Raw genomic sequence first — 18,014 nt, forward strand, 5'->3', positions numbered from 1 at the left:
TCCAAGCTCTGATGCTGCTGCTGGTCGTTAGTAGTCTACCAAACTTGCTAACTGCCTGCTACTCAGCACTCTATTGTCCCTCTAACCACTCTAACATCAATGCAAATGTATTTGAAAATCGAACACTTCATGAGAGCCCATGAACTCATGTTGCATAGATGACATGCATTTTTTCCCGCTGCCCCTGTTTTGTTACAGGTGCATGTTAATGGTCCTTACTAAATCAAAACAAATGTCACACATATATTATTTAGTATATGTGAAGACAAGATTAAATCAAGAATAGTCTGATGGGTGACAATAATAGCCTATCACTTATGAATTATTTATTATCACTTGTGAATGATGCCCAGCAAAAGAAACAATGCATTTTTTTTGTGACTTGTTCGAATCATAGTGGCACACCACATGTAGCCTAGCCCATAGAACTACAGTATATGTTTTAATAAGGTTTGTATCACAACTAAAGTGGCCAAATAACTTCTTCAAATAAAGCACATTAATCCACTTTACAAGGGGTGTAGAGCCTAACTGGCATATATAAACAGCGCGTGAGTTTGAAGTTTGGGGAAGATAAAAAGGCGCCTTTATAATAAAAGCATTACATGCAGAATCACATTTGCGGTCACTTTTGATAATGGTGTTTTCCACTAATGGAACATACGCGCTTATAGCCTACTGCCATGTGCGCATTACTGTGCTTATAATGTGAAGAAATAGCCTAATAGTTTATCAACATTTTAAGCTAAACCTTCTGATCTGTTACGTCAGTCACATTGTGTAAAAAAGTTTTTTTGATGCTAGTGGTTGTATTCATTTGGGATCTATCACATCCCACAACTGTCCCAGACTATGTTTGGAATATTTATTTCTCGCACAGAATAGAAAAGGTTGACTTTTGTACTATGGGAATAGTAGATTGACATAGGATAGTGCTTTTGCTCTTCGTTAGGCCTACTCATCTTGCTGGCTGACGAAAAAATATCTTCAATATGCACCTTGGAATTGGATAAGGACACGTGCATTTGCGTCCCCGATGTGTCTGTCTTCACTTGTAGCCTGTGAGAAGGACTGGATCATGTGATGGAGAGTCGTGTGAGTGAGAGGAGCTTCGGATTGTGAAGCACACTCAGGGAGAAGGGCACAACGCAGCACACTCAGGGAGAAGGGCACAACGCAGCACACTCAGGGAGAAGGGCACAACGCAGCACACTCAGGGAGAAGGGCACAACGCAGCTATATTACATGGATTTATTGTGAAGGTATAGGCTATATTACATGGATTTATTGTGAAGGTGTAGGCTATATTACATGGATGTATTGTGAAGGTATAGGCTATATTACATGGATTTATTGTGAAGGTGTAGGCTATATTACATGGATTTATTGTGAAGGTGTAGGCTATATTACATGGATTTATTGTGAAGGTGTAGGCTATATTACATGGATTTATTGTGAAGGTGTAGGCTATATTACATGGATTTATTAGACTTTTTAAAATGGCTTGTAGGCTGTGTGTGGAAGCCAGGAGATGCTAAATGTGTTTGTGTTAATTAACGGTCAATTACCATTAGACCGACAGATATTTGCTTGACAATCACCGGCTGATGAAATATTGCGACCGCCACAGTATTACTCAGTATTAGGAAGGTGCTCCTAATTTTTGGTATACTCAGTTTACAAGTCTGTTTTAGCCCTCTACAGAAACTGTTTCTACTGTCCCTCACTGGTCAGTGTTCAACTGACATCTCTTTCTCTCTCTACTTCTCCCACCACCCCATACTCTCCCTCCCTCTCTCCGTCCTTCAGCTGCGTATAGGTATCCATACAGGCTCAGTGTTGGCGGGGGTGGTTGGGGTGAGGATGCCCAGGTACTGTCTGTTTGGCAACAACGTCACACTGGCCAGCAAGTTTGAGTCTGGGAGCCACCCTCGATGCATCAACGTCAGCCCAACCACATACAGGTGAGTACACCTGTGTGTGTGGTCCGTGTGTGTGTGTGTGTGTGTGTGTGTGCAGGTGTGTATATATGTGAGGGGGGAGAATGAATGGTAATAGAGCAGCTCTCAGTCTCTGAGGACATTTGAGTAAGAAACGGTCACATCCAGTCACTGAATTTGTGATACGTCATTAACACACGCCCGCAAGCACGCAGGCAAGCGCACACACACAGACACACACACACACAGACACGCACACACAGTGACTGCGATGTTGAGTCAAACACTTTGAGATGAGAGCTGGTCTTAGTGTTCTCTCTCTTTCTCTTTCTTTCTCCCTCTCTCTCCCTCTTTCTCTCTCTCTCTTTCTCCCTCTCTCTCCCTCTTTCTCTCTCTCTCTTTCTCCCTCTCTCTCTCTCTCTCTCTTTCTCCCTCTCTCTCCCTCTCTCTCTCTCTCTTTCTCCCTCTCTCCCTCTTTCTCTCTCTCTCTCCCTCTTTCTCTCTCCCTTTCTCTCCCTCTTTCTCTCTCTCCCTATCTCGCTCTCCCTCTTTCTATCTCTCCCTCTCTCTCTCTCTCCCTCTCTCTCCCTCTTTCTCTCTCCCTATCTCTCTCTCTCACTCTTTCTTTCTGCCTTTCAATTCAATTTCAATTTAAGGGGCTTTATTGGCATGGGAAACATATGTTTACATTTGTTTTCAAGTTCTTTATGGGTCTGTGTAATCTGAGGGAAATATGTGTCTCTAATATGGGCAAACATTTGGCAGCAGGTTAGGAAGTGCAGCTCAGTTTCCACCTCATCTTGTGGGCAGTGTGCACATAGCCTGTCTTCTTTTGAGAGCCAGGTCTGCCTGTGGCGGCCTTTCTCAATAGCAAGGCAAGTTAAAAATGTCCTTTAATTTTGGGTCAGTCACAGTGGTCAGGTATTCTTCCACTGTGTACTCTCTGTTTAGGGGCAAATAGCACCATAGGTTACTCTGTTTTTTTTGTTAATTCTTTACAATGTGTCAAGATATTATCTTTTTGTTTTCTCATGTTTTGGTTGGGTCTAATTGTGTTGCTGTCCTGAGTCTCTCTCTCTCTCTCTCTCTCTCTCTCTCTCTCTCTCTCTCTCTCTCTCTCTCTCTCTCTCTCTCTCTCTCTCTCTCTGGTGTCCATTCTGTGAGTCAGTGAGTCAAAAGCGTTGCCTTGGAAACCTCTATTTTTGCAGTCAAGGACGTTCTCTCTTTAGAATCACTCATTATTCGCATGACACAAAGAGGGCTAATTGTTGCAGATTTAAATCAACCTTGTGTGTGTGTACATACCCTTCTTCAGCACGAACACACACCTGTAGCTTGTGAATAATGCCTGGGTGTGTGATTGGCCTTTTCTCATTCTGAACAAGGCTGCATCACTCCCTGGAGAGTCTGGTGTTTGGGGAAATCTCCAAATCCCAATCTGCAGCTAAATATACCACACACACACCATGAGTGTTTAAATCTCTCTCCTCATTCTTTCTCTCTCTCCCTCTTTCCCTCTCCCCTCTCTCCCTCTTCCCTCTCTCCATCTTCCCTTTCTCCCTCTTTCCCTCTCTCCCTCTTCCCTTTCTCCAGGCTGCTGAAAGACGATTGCTCTTTCTCTTTCGTCCCTCGTTCCCAGTTGGAGCTTCCTGATAATTTTCCTAAGGATATCCCAGGAACATGCTACTTCCTGGAGGGGGGGACCTCCCATAGCCACGCCTCCCTGACCAGCTCTCGCTCCGCCCCCCCAGCTCCCCTGAGGAAAGTGTCCTACAGCATCGGCACCATGTTCCTACGAGAGACGAGTCTATAGGCTCCCAATACACACAGTCATCAGCATACACACACAACTCTAACCCTACAGCCATGTTTAAATGGGAGACAATACCCTCCTACCCCAAACCAGGACTCAGTCCTCTTAACAACCCCCTCGCTTTTCCATCTAGAAACAGACACTCCTTGCTGCACCAACTACAACCTGTTGTTACCAAGTGCAATCACCCTTTACCCTTCAACCCCACCATGAATCAGACTGAAGGTTGAGAGAAGAGAGAGAAAAGGAGGAGTGAAAACAACAAGAACAACAGAGACAATAATAGAATTCTCTAGTGACTCCAAAACTAAAGCCTTCTGCTTGTAGAACTCGGCGTACTGTAACCATGGATACCACAGCTGGCTGTCATCTTGGGCATGGCAGGTACTATGTTATTATCAACAGCGCTAACAACTCAGTGCCTTCCTCACTAGAACACTACATACATACACAACATGTGAGCTGGCTGAACACAGGGAATTGGAACGAGGTCTGCAGCTCTGATGCTCCCCACAGTGAAGTGTGTGACTCTCCCAAATCAGTCACTGTGGGAAGCCTGTGTTGTTTTGGTCCAGCTAGCAGCTGAACCACTGGGATGTTTGGACATTTTCTCTTTCAGTTAGCTGAATGCATCCACTTCCCAGCCCGTTTGTCAACACTAAACCATGGACATAAGAAAGCAGCACATAAATACATCCATCCACCCCCCTCCATCCATCCACCCCCCTCCCCTCCATCTATCCATCCTCCCCCCTCCATCCATCCATCCATATACCCCCCTCCCATCCATCCTCCCCCTCCATCTATCCATACTCCCCCCTCCATCCATCCATTCATCCATCCTCCCCCCTCCATCCATCCATCCTCCCCCCTCCTGTCAGCCATCCGCCCATCCTCCCCCTCCATCCATCCATCCATCCATCCATCCATATACCCCCCTCCCATCCATCCATCCATCCATCCTCCCCCCTCCATCCATCCATCTACTCCCCTCCATCCATCCATCCATCCATCCACCCCCCTCCCCTCCCTCCAAATCATCCATCCATTCATGGGGGGGGGGGGGGTAGAAAGGGATAGTGGATTGTGGTGTGTGTTTTTTGGGGGGTAGAACAGTGAAATATCACTGGTCTACACTCAATTCTCCGTATTTAAGGGCCTTTCATATGTCCCCCCCCCCCCCCCCCCACCCACTGCATCCCTCTCTAGCTAAACACCAGCATCACACATCCATATGTCCATGGATTTAGGAAGAAGGGAGTGGCAGAGGGAGAGAGAGAGAGAGAGAGAAAGGGATGTTAATTTTCAATAAAAGTTTTTATTCTGTTCTTTTCTCAGCTGATACTATTAGTAAACGTACATTGCCAGATCTCTATGTCTTTAGAGCAATAACCTTAGGATCCTATCTCTCTGTCCCCAACCCCATTTCTCTCTCACACACACAAACACACATTGGCTTGTTACAAGTAAGAAATGACAGGCTTCAATCGAATACTGTTGTAAACATACTTGTCCTGGAAACTTGTTTTTGATGTCATTGATTTAGCTGTGAGGTTAAAGCATTAAAGATAATAAGTGAAACAAAATAATCAGTCAGTCATCCAGCATTCAAACAGCAGCGTAATCAAATATTCCGTCCCATGTTGGAGTTCTACACCAAAGAACTTCGTCACGTAAAATAACCTGGGAAAAAGTGTGTGTGTGTGTGTGTGTGTGTGTGTGTGTGTGTGTGTGTGTGTGTGTGTGTGTGTGTGTGAGTGAGCGAGAAGTATGTGTAAGATAACCTGTGGATCTGTTATTGCATAAAACTCTGTACAAGATAAATTGTATGTAAAAAGGCCTATAGCTATATTAAATATGTACAATTGAAATATATTCAATTGTAAAGATCATACTATGTTGTACTGTTTGGTATTATTCACAAGTTTAGATGAGTACGTTCACATTTCTGTTGGCTTTTTTCTCTTTTTGGTAAATGATTTGACATGTCTGAGTTGTCTGTCATCTCGGCCCATGAATAACACTGCTGATGCATAACACTGATGATGAATAACACTGCTGATGCATCTGGTTGTAACATGTTGAAATCTGTTCAACGACTGAGTTGTAAGGCACATCCTCTGTCAAATAAGTTGTAAATAAAATCACCATATATGTTTAATAAAGAATGTCATGTATTATTTTAACCAGGGGGTAAGGGGTGGGAGTGTAATGTGTGCATCTCTCTCTGCTTGGAGATCCCTGCTCACATGAATGTGGGTGTGACCCAGCTAGGCAGGACGTATGTAGTTTAGGTGATGGCGTAGATAGTGAGATGTCTGTCTGTCTGTCTGTCTGTCTGTCTGTCTGTCTGTCTGTCTGTCTGTCTGTCTGTCTGTCTGTCTGTTGAGAGAGAGAGAGCGAGAGAGAGGGGGGAGAGAGAGGTGAAGAGACTGGGATGGGGAGGGACAGAGAGAGAGAGTGGTGAAGAGATGGGGATGGGGAGGAACAGAGAGAGAGTGGTGAAGAGATGGGGATGGGGTGGAACAGAGAGAGAGAGAGGGGAAGAGATGGGGATGGGGAGGAACAGAGAGAGAGAGAGAGGTGAAGAGATGGGGATGGGGTGGGACAGAGAGAGAGAGAGGTGAAGAGACGGGGACAGAGAGAGGTGAAGAGATGGGGATGGGGAGGAACAGAGAGAGAGAGGTGAAGAGATGGGGATGGGGTGGGACAGAGAGAGAGAGAGGTGAAGAGACGGGGACAGAGAGAGGTGAAGAGATGGGGATGGGGAGGAACAGAGAGAGAGAGAGAGGTGAAGAGACGGGGACAGAGAGAGAGAGAGGTGAAGAGACAGGGACAGAGAGAGAGAGGTGAAGAGATGGGGATGGGGTGGGACAGAGAGAGAGGTGAAGAGATGGGGATGGGGTGGGACAGAGAGAGAGAGAGGTGAAGAGACGGGGACAGAGAGAGGTGAAGAGATGGGGATGGGGAGGAACAGAGAGAGAGAGAGAGGTGAAGAGACGGGGACAGAGAGAGAGAGAGGTGAAGAGACAGGGACAGAGAGAGAGAGGTGAAGAGATGGGGATGGGGTGGGACAGAGAGAGAGAGAGAGGTGAAGAGACGGGGACAGAGAGAGGTGAAGAGATGGGGATGGGAGGAACAGAGAGAGAGAGAGAGGTGAAGAGACGGGGACAGAGAGAGAGAGAGGTGAAGAGACAGGGACAGAGAGAGAGAGGTGAAGAGATGGGGATGGGGTGGGACAGAGAGAGAGGTGAAGAGATGGGGATGGGGTGGGACAGAGAGAGAGAGAGGTGAAGAGACGGGGACAGAGAGAGGTGAAGAGATGGGGATGGGGTGGGACAGAGAGAGAGAGAGAGGTGAAGAGACGGGGACAGAGAGAGAGAGAGGTGAAGAGACGGGGACAGAGAGAGGTGAAGAGATGGGGATGGGGTGGGACAGAGAGAGAGAGAGGTGAAGAGATGGGGATGGGGTGGGACAGAGAGAGAGAGAGAGAGGTGAAGAGATGGGGAGAGAGAGAGGTGAAGAGACGGGGAGAGAGAGAGGTGAAGAGATGGGGATGGGGTGGGACAGAGAGAGAGAGAGAGATGGGGAGAGAGAGAGGTGAAGAGATGGGGATGGGGTGGGACAGAGAGAGAGAGTGGTGAAGAGATGGGGAGAGAGAGAGAGAGGTGAAGAGACGGGGAGAGAGAGAGGTGAAGAGATGGGGATGGGGTGGGACAGAGAGAGAGAGATGGGGAGAGAGAGAGAGAGAGAGGTGAAGATATGGGGATGGGGTGGGACAGAGAGAGAGAGTGGAAGAGATGATCTCCACTGTTTGATGATGATCTGGTGCTTCTGTCCCCAACCAAGGAGGGACTACAGCAGCACTTATATATTCTGCACAGATTATGTCAGACCTGGGCCCTGACAGTAAATCTCAGTAAGACAAAAATAATGGTGTTCCAAAATAGGTCCATTTGCCAGGACCACAAATACAAATTCCATCTAGACACCGTTGCCCTAGACCACACAAAAAACAATATATACCTCGGCCTAAACATCAGCGCCACAGGTAACTTCCACAAAGCTGTGAACGATCTGAGATACAAGGCAAGAAGGGCCTTCTATGCCATCAAAAGGAACATACAATTCGACATACCAATTAGGATCTGGCTAAAAATACTTGAATCAGTTATAGAACCCATTGCACTTTATGGTTGTGAGGTCTGGGGTCTGCTCACCAACCAAGAATTCACAAAATGGGACAAACACCAAATTGAGACTGCATGCATAATTCTGCAAAAATATCCTCCGTGTGCAACCACCTAAAGGAAGCGATTCCCAAACCTTCCTTCACAAAGCCATCACCTACAGAGAGATGAACCTGGAGAACACAAGTTCCAAAAGAATAAACACATTTCAAATGTCATATTGTGTCTATATACAGTGTTATAATGATATGCTATTAGTTAAAGAACATAAATAAACATAAATATGGATTGTATTTACAATGGTGTTTGTTCTTCACCGGTTGCCCTTTTTTTGTGGCAACAGGTCACAAATCTTGCTGCTGTGATGGCACGTTGGTATTTCACCCAATAGACAACATGGCAGTATATCAAAATCAGGTTTGTTTTCAAATTCTTTGTGTGTCTGTGTAATCTGATGGAAATATGTGTCTCTAATATGGTCATACATTTGGCAGGAGGTTAGGAAGTGCAGTTCAGTTTCCACCTCATTTTGTGGACAGTGTGCACATAGCCTGTCTTCTCTTGACAGTCAGGTCTGCCTACGGTGGCCTTTCTCAATAAAAAGGCTATGCTCACTGAGCCTGTACATAGTCAAAGCTTTCCTTAATTTTGGGTCAGTTACAGTGCACAGTTATTTTTTTGTTAATTCTTTCCAATCTGTCAAGTAATTCTCTTTTTGTTTTCTCATGATTTGGTTGTGTCTAATTGTGTTGCTGTCCTGCGGCTCTGTGGGGTCTGTTTGTGTTTGTGAACAGAGCCCCTCCCCCTCTCACGCTTAGTTGCTAGGAGAGGCTGTGTCTATATGAGCTGATGACTGTAGAACGCTGAGATAAAGGAATGACAGATTGTAATTCTCTCTTTTGTCGACAGATGTTTCCTTCTCACATTCCTTGCCATGGAGCTGTTTCCCAGAATTCTCCACTTTGTTTGTTCACTGAAGGAGAGATAGGGAATGTCTCCACCCCACCTCTCTCCCCCTCTACCTCCCTCTCTCCCCCCTTCTCTCCCCTCTCTCTCACCCCCCCTCTCCCCCCTTCTCTCTCGCCCCCCCTTTTCTCCCCCCCTCTGCCCCCTTTCTATCTCCCTCCCTCTCTCTCTGTCCCCCCTCTCACTTTCCCCCCTTCTCCCCCTCCCTCTCTCCCTCCCTCTCTCTCCCGCTCTCTCTCTCTCCCTCCCTTTCAATTCAATTGAATTCTCTCTCTGTCCCCCCCTCTCCCTCTCTCTCTCTCCCCCTCTCTATTATGTCGTATCATTTTCTCTTCCATCTCATCTATCTTTCCATCCCTGCCTCTCCTCCCTCACTCCCTGCCTTCCTTCCTCCTGCATATGCAGATAGTAGTCCATTACACTAATTGTCTGGGTGAGGTTAAATATTTCACACCCAATACTGTCACTATAGAGGCTAGCACTGGGTATATTTGTAGTGTGTGTCAAATCAAATCAAATTTTATTTGTCACATGCTTCGGAGACAACAGGTATAGACTAACAGTGAAATACTTACTTATGGGTCCTTTTCCAGCAATGCAAAGTTAAAGATAAAAATATAAAATACACTGCTCAAAAAAATAAAAGGAACACTTAAACAACACAATGTAACTCCAAGTCAATCACACTTCTGTGAAATCAAACTGTCCACTTAGGAAGCAACACTGATTGACAATAAATTTCACATGCTGTTGTGCAAATGGAATAGACAACAGGTGGAAATTATAGGCAATTAGCAAGACACCCCCAATAAAGGAGTGGTTCTGCAGGTGGGGACCACAGACCACTTCTCAGTTCCTATGCTTCCTGGCTGATGTTTTGGTCACTTTTGAATGCTGGTGGTGCTTTCACTCTAGTGGTAGCATGAGACGGAGTCTACAACCCACACAAGTGGCTCAGGTAGTGCAGCTCATCCAGGATGGCACATCAATGCGAGCTCTGGCAAGAAGGTTTGCTGTGTCTGTCAGCGTAGTGTCCAGAGCATGGAGGCGCTACCAGGAGACAGGCCAGTACATCAGGGGACGTGGAGGAGGCCGTAGGAGGGCAACAACCCAGCAGCAGGACCGCTACCTCCGCCTTTGTGCAAGGAGGAGCAGGCGGAGCACTGCCAGAGCCCTGCAAAATGACCTCCAGCAGGCCACAAATGTGCATGTGTCTGCTCAAATGGTCAGAAACAGACTCCATGAGGGTGGTATGAGGGCCCGATGTCCACAAGTGGGGGTTGTGCTTACAGCCCAACACCGTGCAGGATGTTTGGCATTTGCCAGAGAACACCAAGATTGGCAAATTCGCCACTGGCGCCCTGTGCTCTTCACAGATGAAAGCAGGTTCACACTGAGCACGTGACAGACGTGACAGAGTCTGGAGACGCCGTGGAGAACGTTCTGCTGCCTGCAACATCCTCCAGCATGACCGGTTTGGCGGTGGGTCAGTCATGGTGTGGGGTGGCATTTCTTTGGGGGGCCGCACAGCCCTCCATGTGCTCGCCAGAGGTAGCCTGACTGCCATTAGGTACCGAGATGAGATCCTCAGACCCCTTGTGAGACCATGTGCTGGTGCGGTTGGCCCTGGGTTCCTCCTAATGCAAGACAATGCTAGACCTCATGTGGCTGGAGTGTGTCAGCAGTTCCTGCAAGAGGAAGGCATTGATGCTATGGACTGGCCCGCCCGTTCCCCAGACCTGAATCCAATTGAGCACATCTGGGACATCATGTCTCGCTCCATCCACCAACGCCACGTTGCACCACAGACTGTCCAGGAGTTGGCGGATGCTTTAGTCCAGGTCTGGGAGGAGATCCCTCAGGAGACCATCCGCCACCTCATCAGGAGCATGCTCAGGCGTTGTAGGGAGGTCATACAGGCACGTGGAGGGCACACACACTACTGAGCCTCATTTTGACTTGTTTTAAGGACATTACATCAAAGTTGGATCAGCCTGTAGTGTGGTTTTCCACTTTAATTTTGAGTGTGACTCCAAATCCAGACCTCCATGGGTTGATACATTGGATTTCCATTGATTATTTTTGTGTGATTTTGTTGTCAGCACATTCAACTATGTAAAGAAAAAAGTATTTAATAAGATTATTTCTTTCATTCAGATCTAGGATGTGTTGTTTAAGTGTTCCCTTTATTTTTTTGAGCAGTATATAATATTGTGTGTGTGTGTGTTATTGGACTGCCTGAGGATATGTAATGGAGATTACAATGGGACCCCCTCACCCTCCCAACTCACTCACACACACACACACAGACACACACACACACACACACACACACACACACACACACACACACACACACACACACACACACACAGACACACACACACACACACACACACACACACACACACACACAACACACACACACACACACACACACACACACACACACACACACACACACACACACACACACACACACACACACACACGTGAACAAAGGTTGTCTTATTTACAGACCGGGGCTGTCACAGCAAAATGAAGCAGGTCCTGAGTTACAGTGAGTGACAGCAATGTCACTGGTATTACCATGATTTACCACTGACTGTGTGTGACTGCTGTGACTGTGTGTGTGTGACTGTGTCTGTGTGTGACTGTCGTCTGGATGACGACTCCCAATGGAGATGCTGTCTTTATTTATGGCAGCATCTAGAGAGGAAGAGACAGTGTCTGTTATGGGCCGCTGCAGGCAAGAGTTAGAACAAGGTGTACAAGACACTGTAGCCCAGCCTGTAAAAAGAGGAACAAACAGGTAAGTGCCAGTAAAATGAACCATTTCTACTTATTTATTTTATGGTGCGAGTGACTGTCCTGGGAAAGAACTTGAGCACTCATAAAGTACTTTTGGAAAGTATTCAGACCCCCCCACATTTTGTTACTGAATACTTATGTAAATGTGATATTTAAGTTAAGTTTTTAAAATAAATTTGCAAATATACATAAATACCAGTTTTTAGCTTTGTCATTATGGGGTATTGTGTGTAGATTGAACTGCATTTTCTTTAAATCAACTTTAGAATATGGATGTAACGTAACATTTTTGGGAAAAGTCAAGGAGTCTGAATACTTTCCGAATGTACCGTATGTCTGTATGGATAATGAAGGTTATATGACACTCAGATATCTAGAGATAATGTAGGTTATATGACACTCAGATGTCTGTATGGATAATGTAGGTTATATGACACTCAGATATCTGTATGGATAATGTAGGTTCTATGACACTCAAATATCTAGAGATAATGTAGGTTTTTTGATAAATCCACGATAATCGAGAATTTCAATAAGCATTTCTCTACGGCTGGCCATGCTTTCCTCCTGGCTACCCCAACCCCGGCCAACAGCTCCGCACCCCCCGCAGCTACTTGCCCAAACCTCCCCAGCTTCTCCTTCACCAAAATCCAGATAGCAGATGTTCTGAAAGAGCTGCAAAACCTGGACCCGTACAAATCAGCTGGGCTAGACAATCTGGACCCTCTCTTTCTAAAATTATCTGCCACCATTGTTGTAACCCCTATTACCAGTCTGTTCAACCTCTCTTTCGTATCGTCCGAGATCCCTAAAGATTGGAAAGCTGCCGTGGTCATACCCCTCTTCAAAGGGGATGACACTCTAGACCCAAACTGTTATAGACCTATATCCATCCTGCCCTGGCTTTCTAAAGTCTTCGTAAGCCAAGTTAATTAACAGATCACTGACCATTTCAAATCCCACCGTACCCTCTCCACTTTGCAATCTGGTTTCCGAGCTGGTCATGGGTGCACCTCAGCCACGCTCAAGGTACTAAACGATATCATAACCGCCATCGATAAAAGACAGTACTGTGCAGCCGTCTTCATCGACATGGCCAAGGCTTTCGACTCTGTCAATCACCATATTCTTATCGGCAGACTCAACAGCATTGGTTTCTCAAATGACTGCCTCACCTGGTTCACCAACTACTTCTCAGATAGAGTTCAATGTGTCAAATGGGAGGGCCTGTTGTCCGGACCTCTGGCAGTCTCTATGGGGGTGCCACAGGGTTCAATTCTCAGGCCGACTCTTTTCTCTGTATATATCAACGATGTCACTCTTGCTGCGAATGATTCTCTGATCCACCTCTACGCAGACGACACCATTCTGTATACATCTGGCTCTTCTTTGGACACTGTGTTGACAAACCTCCAAACAAGCTTCAATGCCAAACAACACTCCTTCCGTGGCCTGCAACTGCTCTTAAACGCTAGTAAAACTAAATGCATGCTTTTCAACCGATCATTGACCGCACCCGCCCGTCTAGCATCACTACTCTGGACGGTTCTGACTTAGAATATGTGGACAACTACAAATACCTAGGTGTTTGGCTAGACTGTAAACTCTCCTTCCAGACTCACATTAAACATCTTCAATCCAAAATTGGCTTCCTATTTCGCAACTATGCCTCCTTCACTCACGCCGCCAAACATTCCCTCGTAAAACTGACTATCCTCCCGATCCTCGACTTCGGCGATGTCATTTACAAAGTAGCCTCCAACACTCTACTCAGTAAACTGGATGTAGCCTATTACAGTGCCCTCCGTTTTGTCACCAAAGCCCCATATACCACCCACCACTGTGATCTGTATGCTCTCGTCGGCTGGCCCTCGCTACATATTCGTCACCAGACCCACTGGCTCCAGGTCATCTATAAGTCTATGCTAGGTAGAGCTCCACCTTATCTCAGCTCACTGGTCACGATAACAACACCCACCCGTTGCACGCTCTCCAGCAGGTATATCTCACTGGTCATCCCCAAAGCCAACACCTACTTTGGCCGCCTTTCCTTCCAGTTCTCTGTTGCAAATGACTGGAGCGATTTGCAAAAATCGCTGAAACTGGAGACTAACATTTCCCTAACTAAATTTAAACATCAGCTATCTGAGCAACTAACCGATCGCTGTAGCTGTATATAGCCCATTTGTTAATAGCCCATCCAATCTACCTACCTCATCCACATATTGTTATTATTTACTTTTCTGCTCTTTTGCACACCAGTATTTCTACTTGCACATCATCATCTGCACATCTATCACTCCAGTGTTATTTGCTAAATTGTAATTACTTCGCTACTATGGCCTATTTATTGCCTTATCTCCTCACGCCATTTGCACACGCTGTATATAGACTTTCTTTTTTTCTATTGTGTTATTGACTCCATGTGTAACTCTGTTGTTTGTGTCGCACTGCTTTGCTTTATCTTGGCCAGGTCGCAGTTGGAAATGAGAACTTGTTCTTAGCTAGCCTACCTGGTTAAATAAAGGTGAAATAAAATGTAAAAAGTAAATGACACTCAAACATCTAGAGATAATGTAGGTCATATGACACTCAGATGTCTGTATGGATAATGTAGGTTATATGACACCCAGGTATCTTCTGATTTTTTATCTAACCAGGTTGGCCAGTTGAGAACAAGTTCTCATTTACAACTGCGACCTGGCCAAGATAAAGCAAAGCAGTGCGCCACAAACAATACAGAGTTACACATGGGATAGACAAACGTACAGTCAATAACACAATAGAATAATCTGTATACAGTGTGTGCAAATGGAGTAAGGAGGTAAGGCAATACATAATTAATAATTAACAATAACAATTTAGCAAATTAACACTGGAGTGATAGATGTGCAGATGATGATGTGCTAGTGGAAATACTGGTGTGCAGGAGAGCAAAAAAAGTCAATAAAAACAATATGGATGAGGTAGATAGGGATTTATTTCTTTTTTCTTTTTTGACCTTTAATTAACCAGGTAGGCTAGTTGATGTTTCCGTGTGTGATGGTGTGCCGTCATGTGAATATTCTTCGTGAGACTCACTATCCAGTCAGATTCCCACAGAAGAAAGCATTCCCCCCTCTCAACTCCTAGCCCTCTCTCCCCATCAGTGAGAGAGACAGAGAGAGAGAGAGAAAGTGAGAGAGACAGAGAGAGAGAGTGACAGAGACAGAGACACAGAGAGACAGAGAGTTAGAGAGAGACAGAGCAAGAAAGAGACAGAGAGAGAGATAGAGTGTGTGTGTGTGTGGTATATGTGTTTGTTTTCTAAGAGCCCTTGCGGCGCTCTGTGATGCAGTTTGACTTCCCCCCCCCCCCCTTTATTTCTTTACCCATGAGCCTTTGTGACACAGAGATCCCAGAGTGTGACCAGGAGCTGAGGGTGTTGTTGTGAGGGGGTGTGGGAACAGCAAGGTTATAGAAACAAAATGGTCTGCACATATTTTTCCCATAGCACATTCACTGTGACAGTGTTTCAGTCTAGCTGGTTATCTGTCTGCTCTGACCTTGAACTGAAACCTTGTGTTAATTATTAATGGAATATTAGAGCAATAAAGGCCAGTGTCTTTTTGTCTTTATGCAGAGAAGTTTCACATCACATTTTACATTTACATTTTAGTAATTTAGCAGACACTGTTATCTGGAGTGACTTAAAGTTTGTTCATTCATCTTGCGATAGCTAGGTGGGACAACCTAGCTATCTCAAGGACAATCCTCAATAACAATAACTTAGCTGTCAGTAGAGTCAGAGCTAGAAGGGGGGGTTAAGGTGAGGAGGATTATTTATTATACTTTTTGAAGAGGTACGGTTTCAGATATACACTGCTCAAAAAAATAAAGGGAACACTAAAATAACACATCCTAGATATGAATGAATGAAATAATCGTATTAAATACTTTTTTCTTTACAAAATCACACAAAAATCATCAATGGAAATTCAATTTATCAACCCATGGAGGTCTGGATTTGGAGTCACACAACCCCCACCAGTGGACGTCGGGCCCTCATACCACCCTCATGGAGTCTGTTTCTGACCGTTTGAGCAGACACATGCACATTTGTGGCCTGCTGGAGGTCATTTTGCAGGGCTCTGGCAGTGCTCCGCCTGCTCCTCCTTACACAAAGGCGGAGGTAGCGGTCCTGCTGCTGGGTTGTTGCCCTCCTACGGCCTCCTCCACGACTCCTGATGTACTGGCCTGTCTCCTGGTAGCGCCTCCATGCTCTGGACACTACGCTGACAGACACAGCAAACCTTCTTGCCACAGCTCGCATTGATGTGCCATCCTGGATGAGCTGCACTACCTGAGCCACTTGTGTGGGTTGTAGACTCCGTCTCATGCTACCACTAGAGTGAAAGCACCACCAGCATTCAAAAGTGACCAAAACATCAGCCAGGAAGCATAGGAACTGAGAAGTGGTCTGTGGTCCCCACCTGCAGAACCACTCCTTTATTGGGGGTGTCTTGCTAATTGCCTATAATTTCCACCTAGTTGTCTATTCCATTTGCACAACAGCATGTGAAATTTATTGTCAATCAGTGTTGCTTCCTAAGTTGACAGTTTGATTTCACAGAAGTGTGATTGACTTGGAGTTACATTGTGTTGTTTAAGTGTTCCCTTAAGTTTTGGAGCAGTGTATTTGGAAGATGGGCAGGGACTCTGCTGTCCTTGCTTCAGGGGGAAGCTAGTTCCACCATTGGGGTGTCAGTACAGCAAAAAGCTTGGTCTGGGCTAAGCGGGAGCTGAGGGGCCAAGAGACCTGAGGTGGCAGAACAGAGTGCTCAGGTTGGGGTGTAGGGTTTGAGCATAGCCTGAAGGTAGGGAGGGACAGTTCCTCTTGCTGTTCTGTAGGTAAGCACCATGGTATTGTAGTGGATACGAGCTTAAACTGTATGGCAGTGGAGTGTGCGGAGGAGCGGGGTGACATGAGAGAACTTGGGAAGGTTGAAAACCAGGCATGCTGATAAGTTCTGGATAAGTTGCAGAAGTTTGATGGTACAAGCGGGGAGCCCAGCCAACAGTGAGTTGCAGTAGACCAGACGAGAGAGGACAAGTGCCTGGATTAGAACCTGTGCCGCTTCCTGTGTGAGGTAGGGTTGTCCTCTACGGACGTTGTACAGCCTGAACCTGCAGGAGTGGGTCACCTAATTGCACCTAATGTGATGAGTGTATGTATGACAATGTTGATATGAGGATATCCAGGATAGCAAACTGATGCTTCAGTCAACATCTTCTTGTTATTGTAAGTCTGGGATCAAAAGAGCCTTACCACATGAATTATATTACCCAGAGTGCACCTATAGGTTTAATATCACCTCTTCCTCCCTTCCTGTGACAGTGTTGGGTGGTAACAGAGTATGTACACCAGCCATCAACATGAAAACAAGATTGTCTCTAGACTTTTGTACAGAGCACTCTTCCCCTCTCTCACTCTCACATGCACAGCTGTGTTGTTGCAGCTGAGACGGGAAGGTCAGAGAGATGTTTAGAGGTCATATAGGGCAGGAGGAAGTTTACCATCAGGGTGTTTGATGAAATTGTTGGAATTTATGTGATTTTGATGTTTTTTGACCTTTTGAACTAGGAACGGGAGGAAAGAATGGAGTGGGAGGAGGGGAAGTAAGCAGAGTATGGATATGAGTGAGCGAAGGAAAGGAACGGGAACCTATATTCCTGTTCTCCCTTTATCCCTTTATGTAAATGAGTTATCACATGAGTTATGAACCTTTCTCTGTAACCTGTATCTGTTTATCTGTGTGTGTGTGTGTGTGTGTGTGTGTGTGTGTGTGTGTGTGTGTGTGTGTGTGTGTGTGTGTGTGTGTGATGTGTGTGTGTGTGTGTGTGTGTGTGTGTGTGTGTGTGTGTGTGTGTGTGTGTGTGTTAACAGGAAAAGAGACATCCCTCAGCTGACAAGCCTTCATCCCTCAGCTGTATAGCCTTCATCTGTCTAGTGGGAGGAAAACTTCTTGTAATATTCTATACTGGACGTAACGTGCATATCCATCTATAGTAATAGCATCAAGTGTTCTCATCTACAGTTAGCATCAAGTGTTCTCATCTAGTTAGCATCAAGTGTTCTCATATACAGTTAGCATCAAGTGCTCTCATCTACAGTTAGCATCAAGTGTTCTCATCTACAGTTAGCATCAAGTGCTCTCATCTACAGTTAACATCAAGTGTTCTCATCTTCAGTTAGCATAAAGTGTTCTCATATACAGTTAGCATCAAGTGCTCTCATCTACGGTTAGCATCAAG

The 18,014-nt window shown here is 45.6% G+C and overlaps 1 protein-coding gene across 1 annotated transcript in view; it reads left to right on the forward strand.

Annotated features, from left to right (window-relative positions):
• Window positions 1–5,910, forward strand: part of LOC106591258 (guanylate cyclase soluble subunit alpha-2) — a 140,918-nt gene extending 135,008 nt beyond the window's left edge. The window contains exons 8-9 of the mRNA XM_045703993.2: window positions 1,810–1,964; window positions 3,534–5,910. Of these exons, the coding sequence (XP_045559949.1) occupies window positions 1,810–1,964; window positions 3,534–3,753 (375 nt within the window). The 3' untranslated portion in view covers window positions 3,754–5,910. The remainder of the gene's footprint in view (window positions 1–1,809; window positions 1,965–3,533) is intronic.
• The last annotated feature ends 12,104 nt before the right edge of the window (window positions 5,911–18,014 follow it).

The sequence above is a fragment of the Salmo salar genome, chromosome 20, assembly GCF_965601325.2.
Source record: "Salmo salar chromosome 20, fSalSal1, whole genome shotgun sequence".
Taxonomy (NCBI): domain Eukaryota; kingdom Metazoa; phylum Chordata; class Actinopteri; order Salmoniformes; family Salmonidae; genus Salmo; species Salmo salar.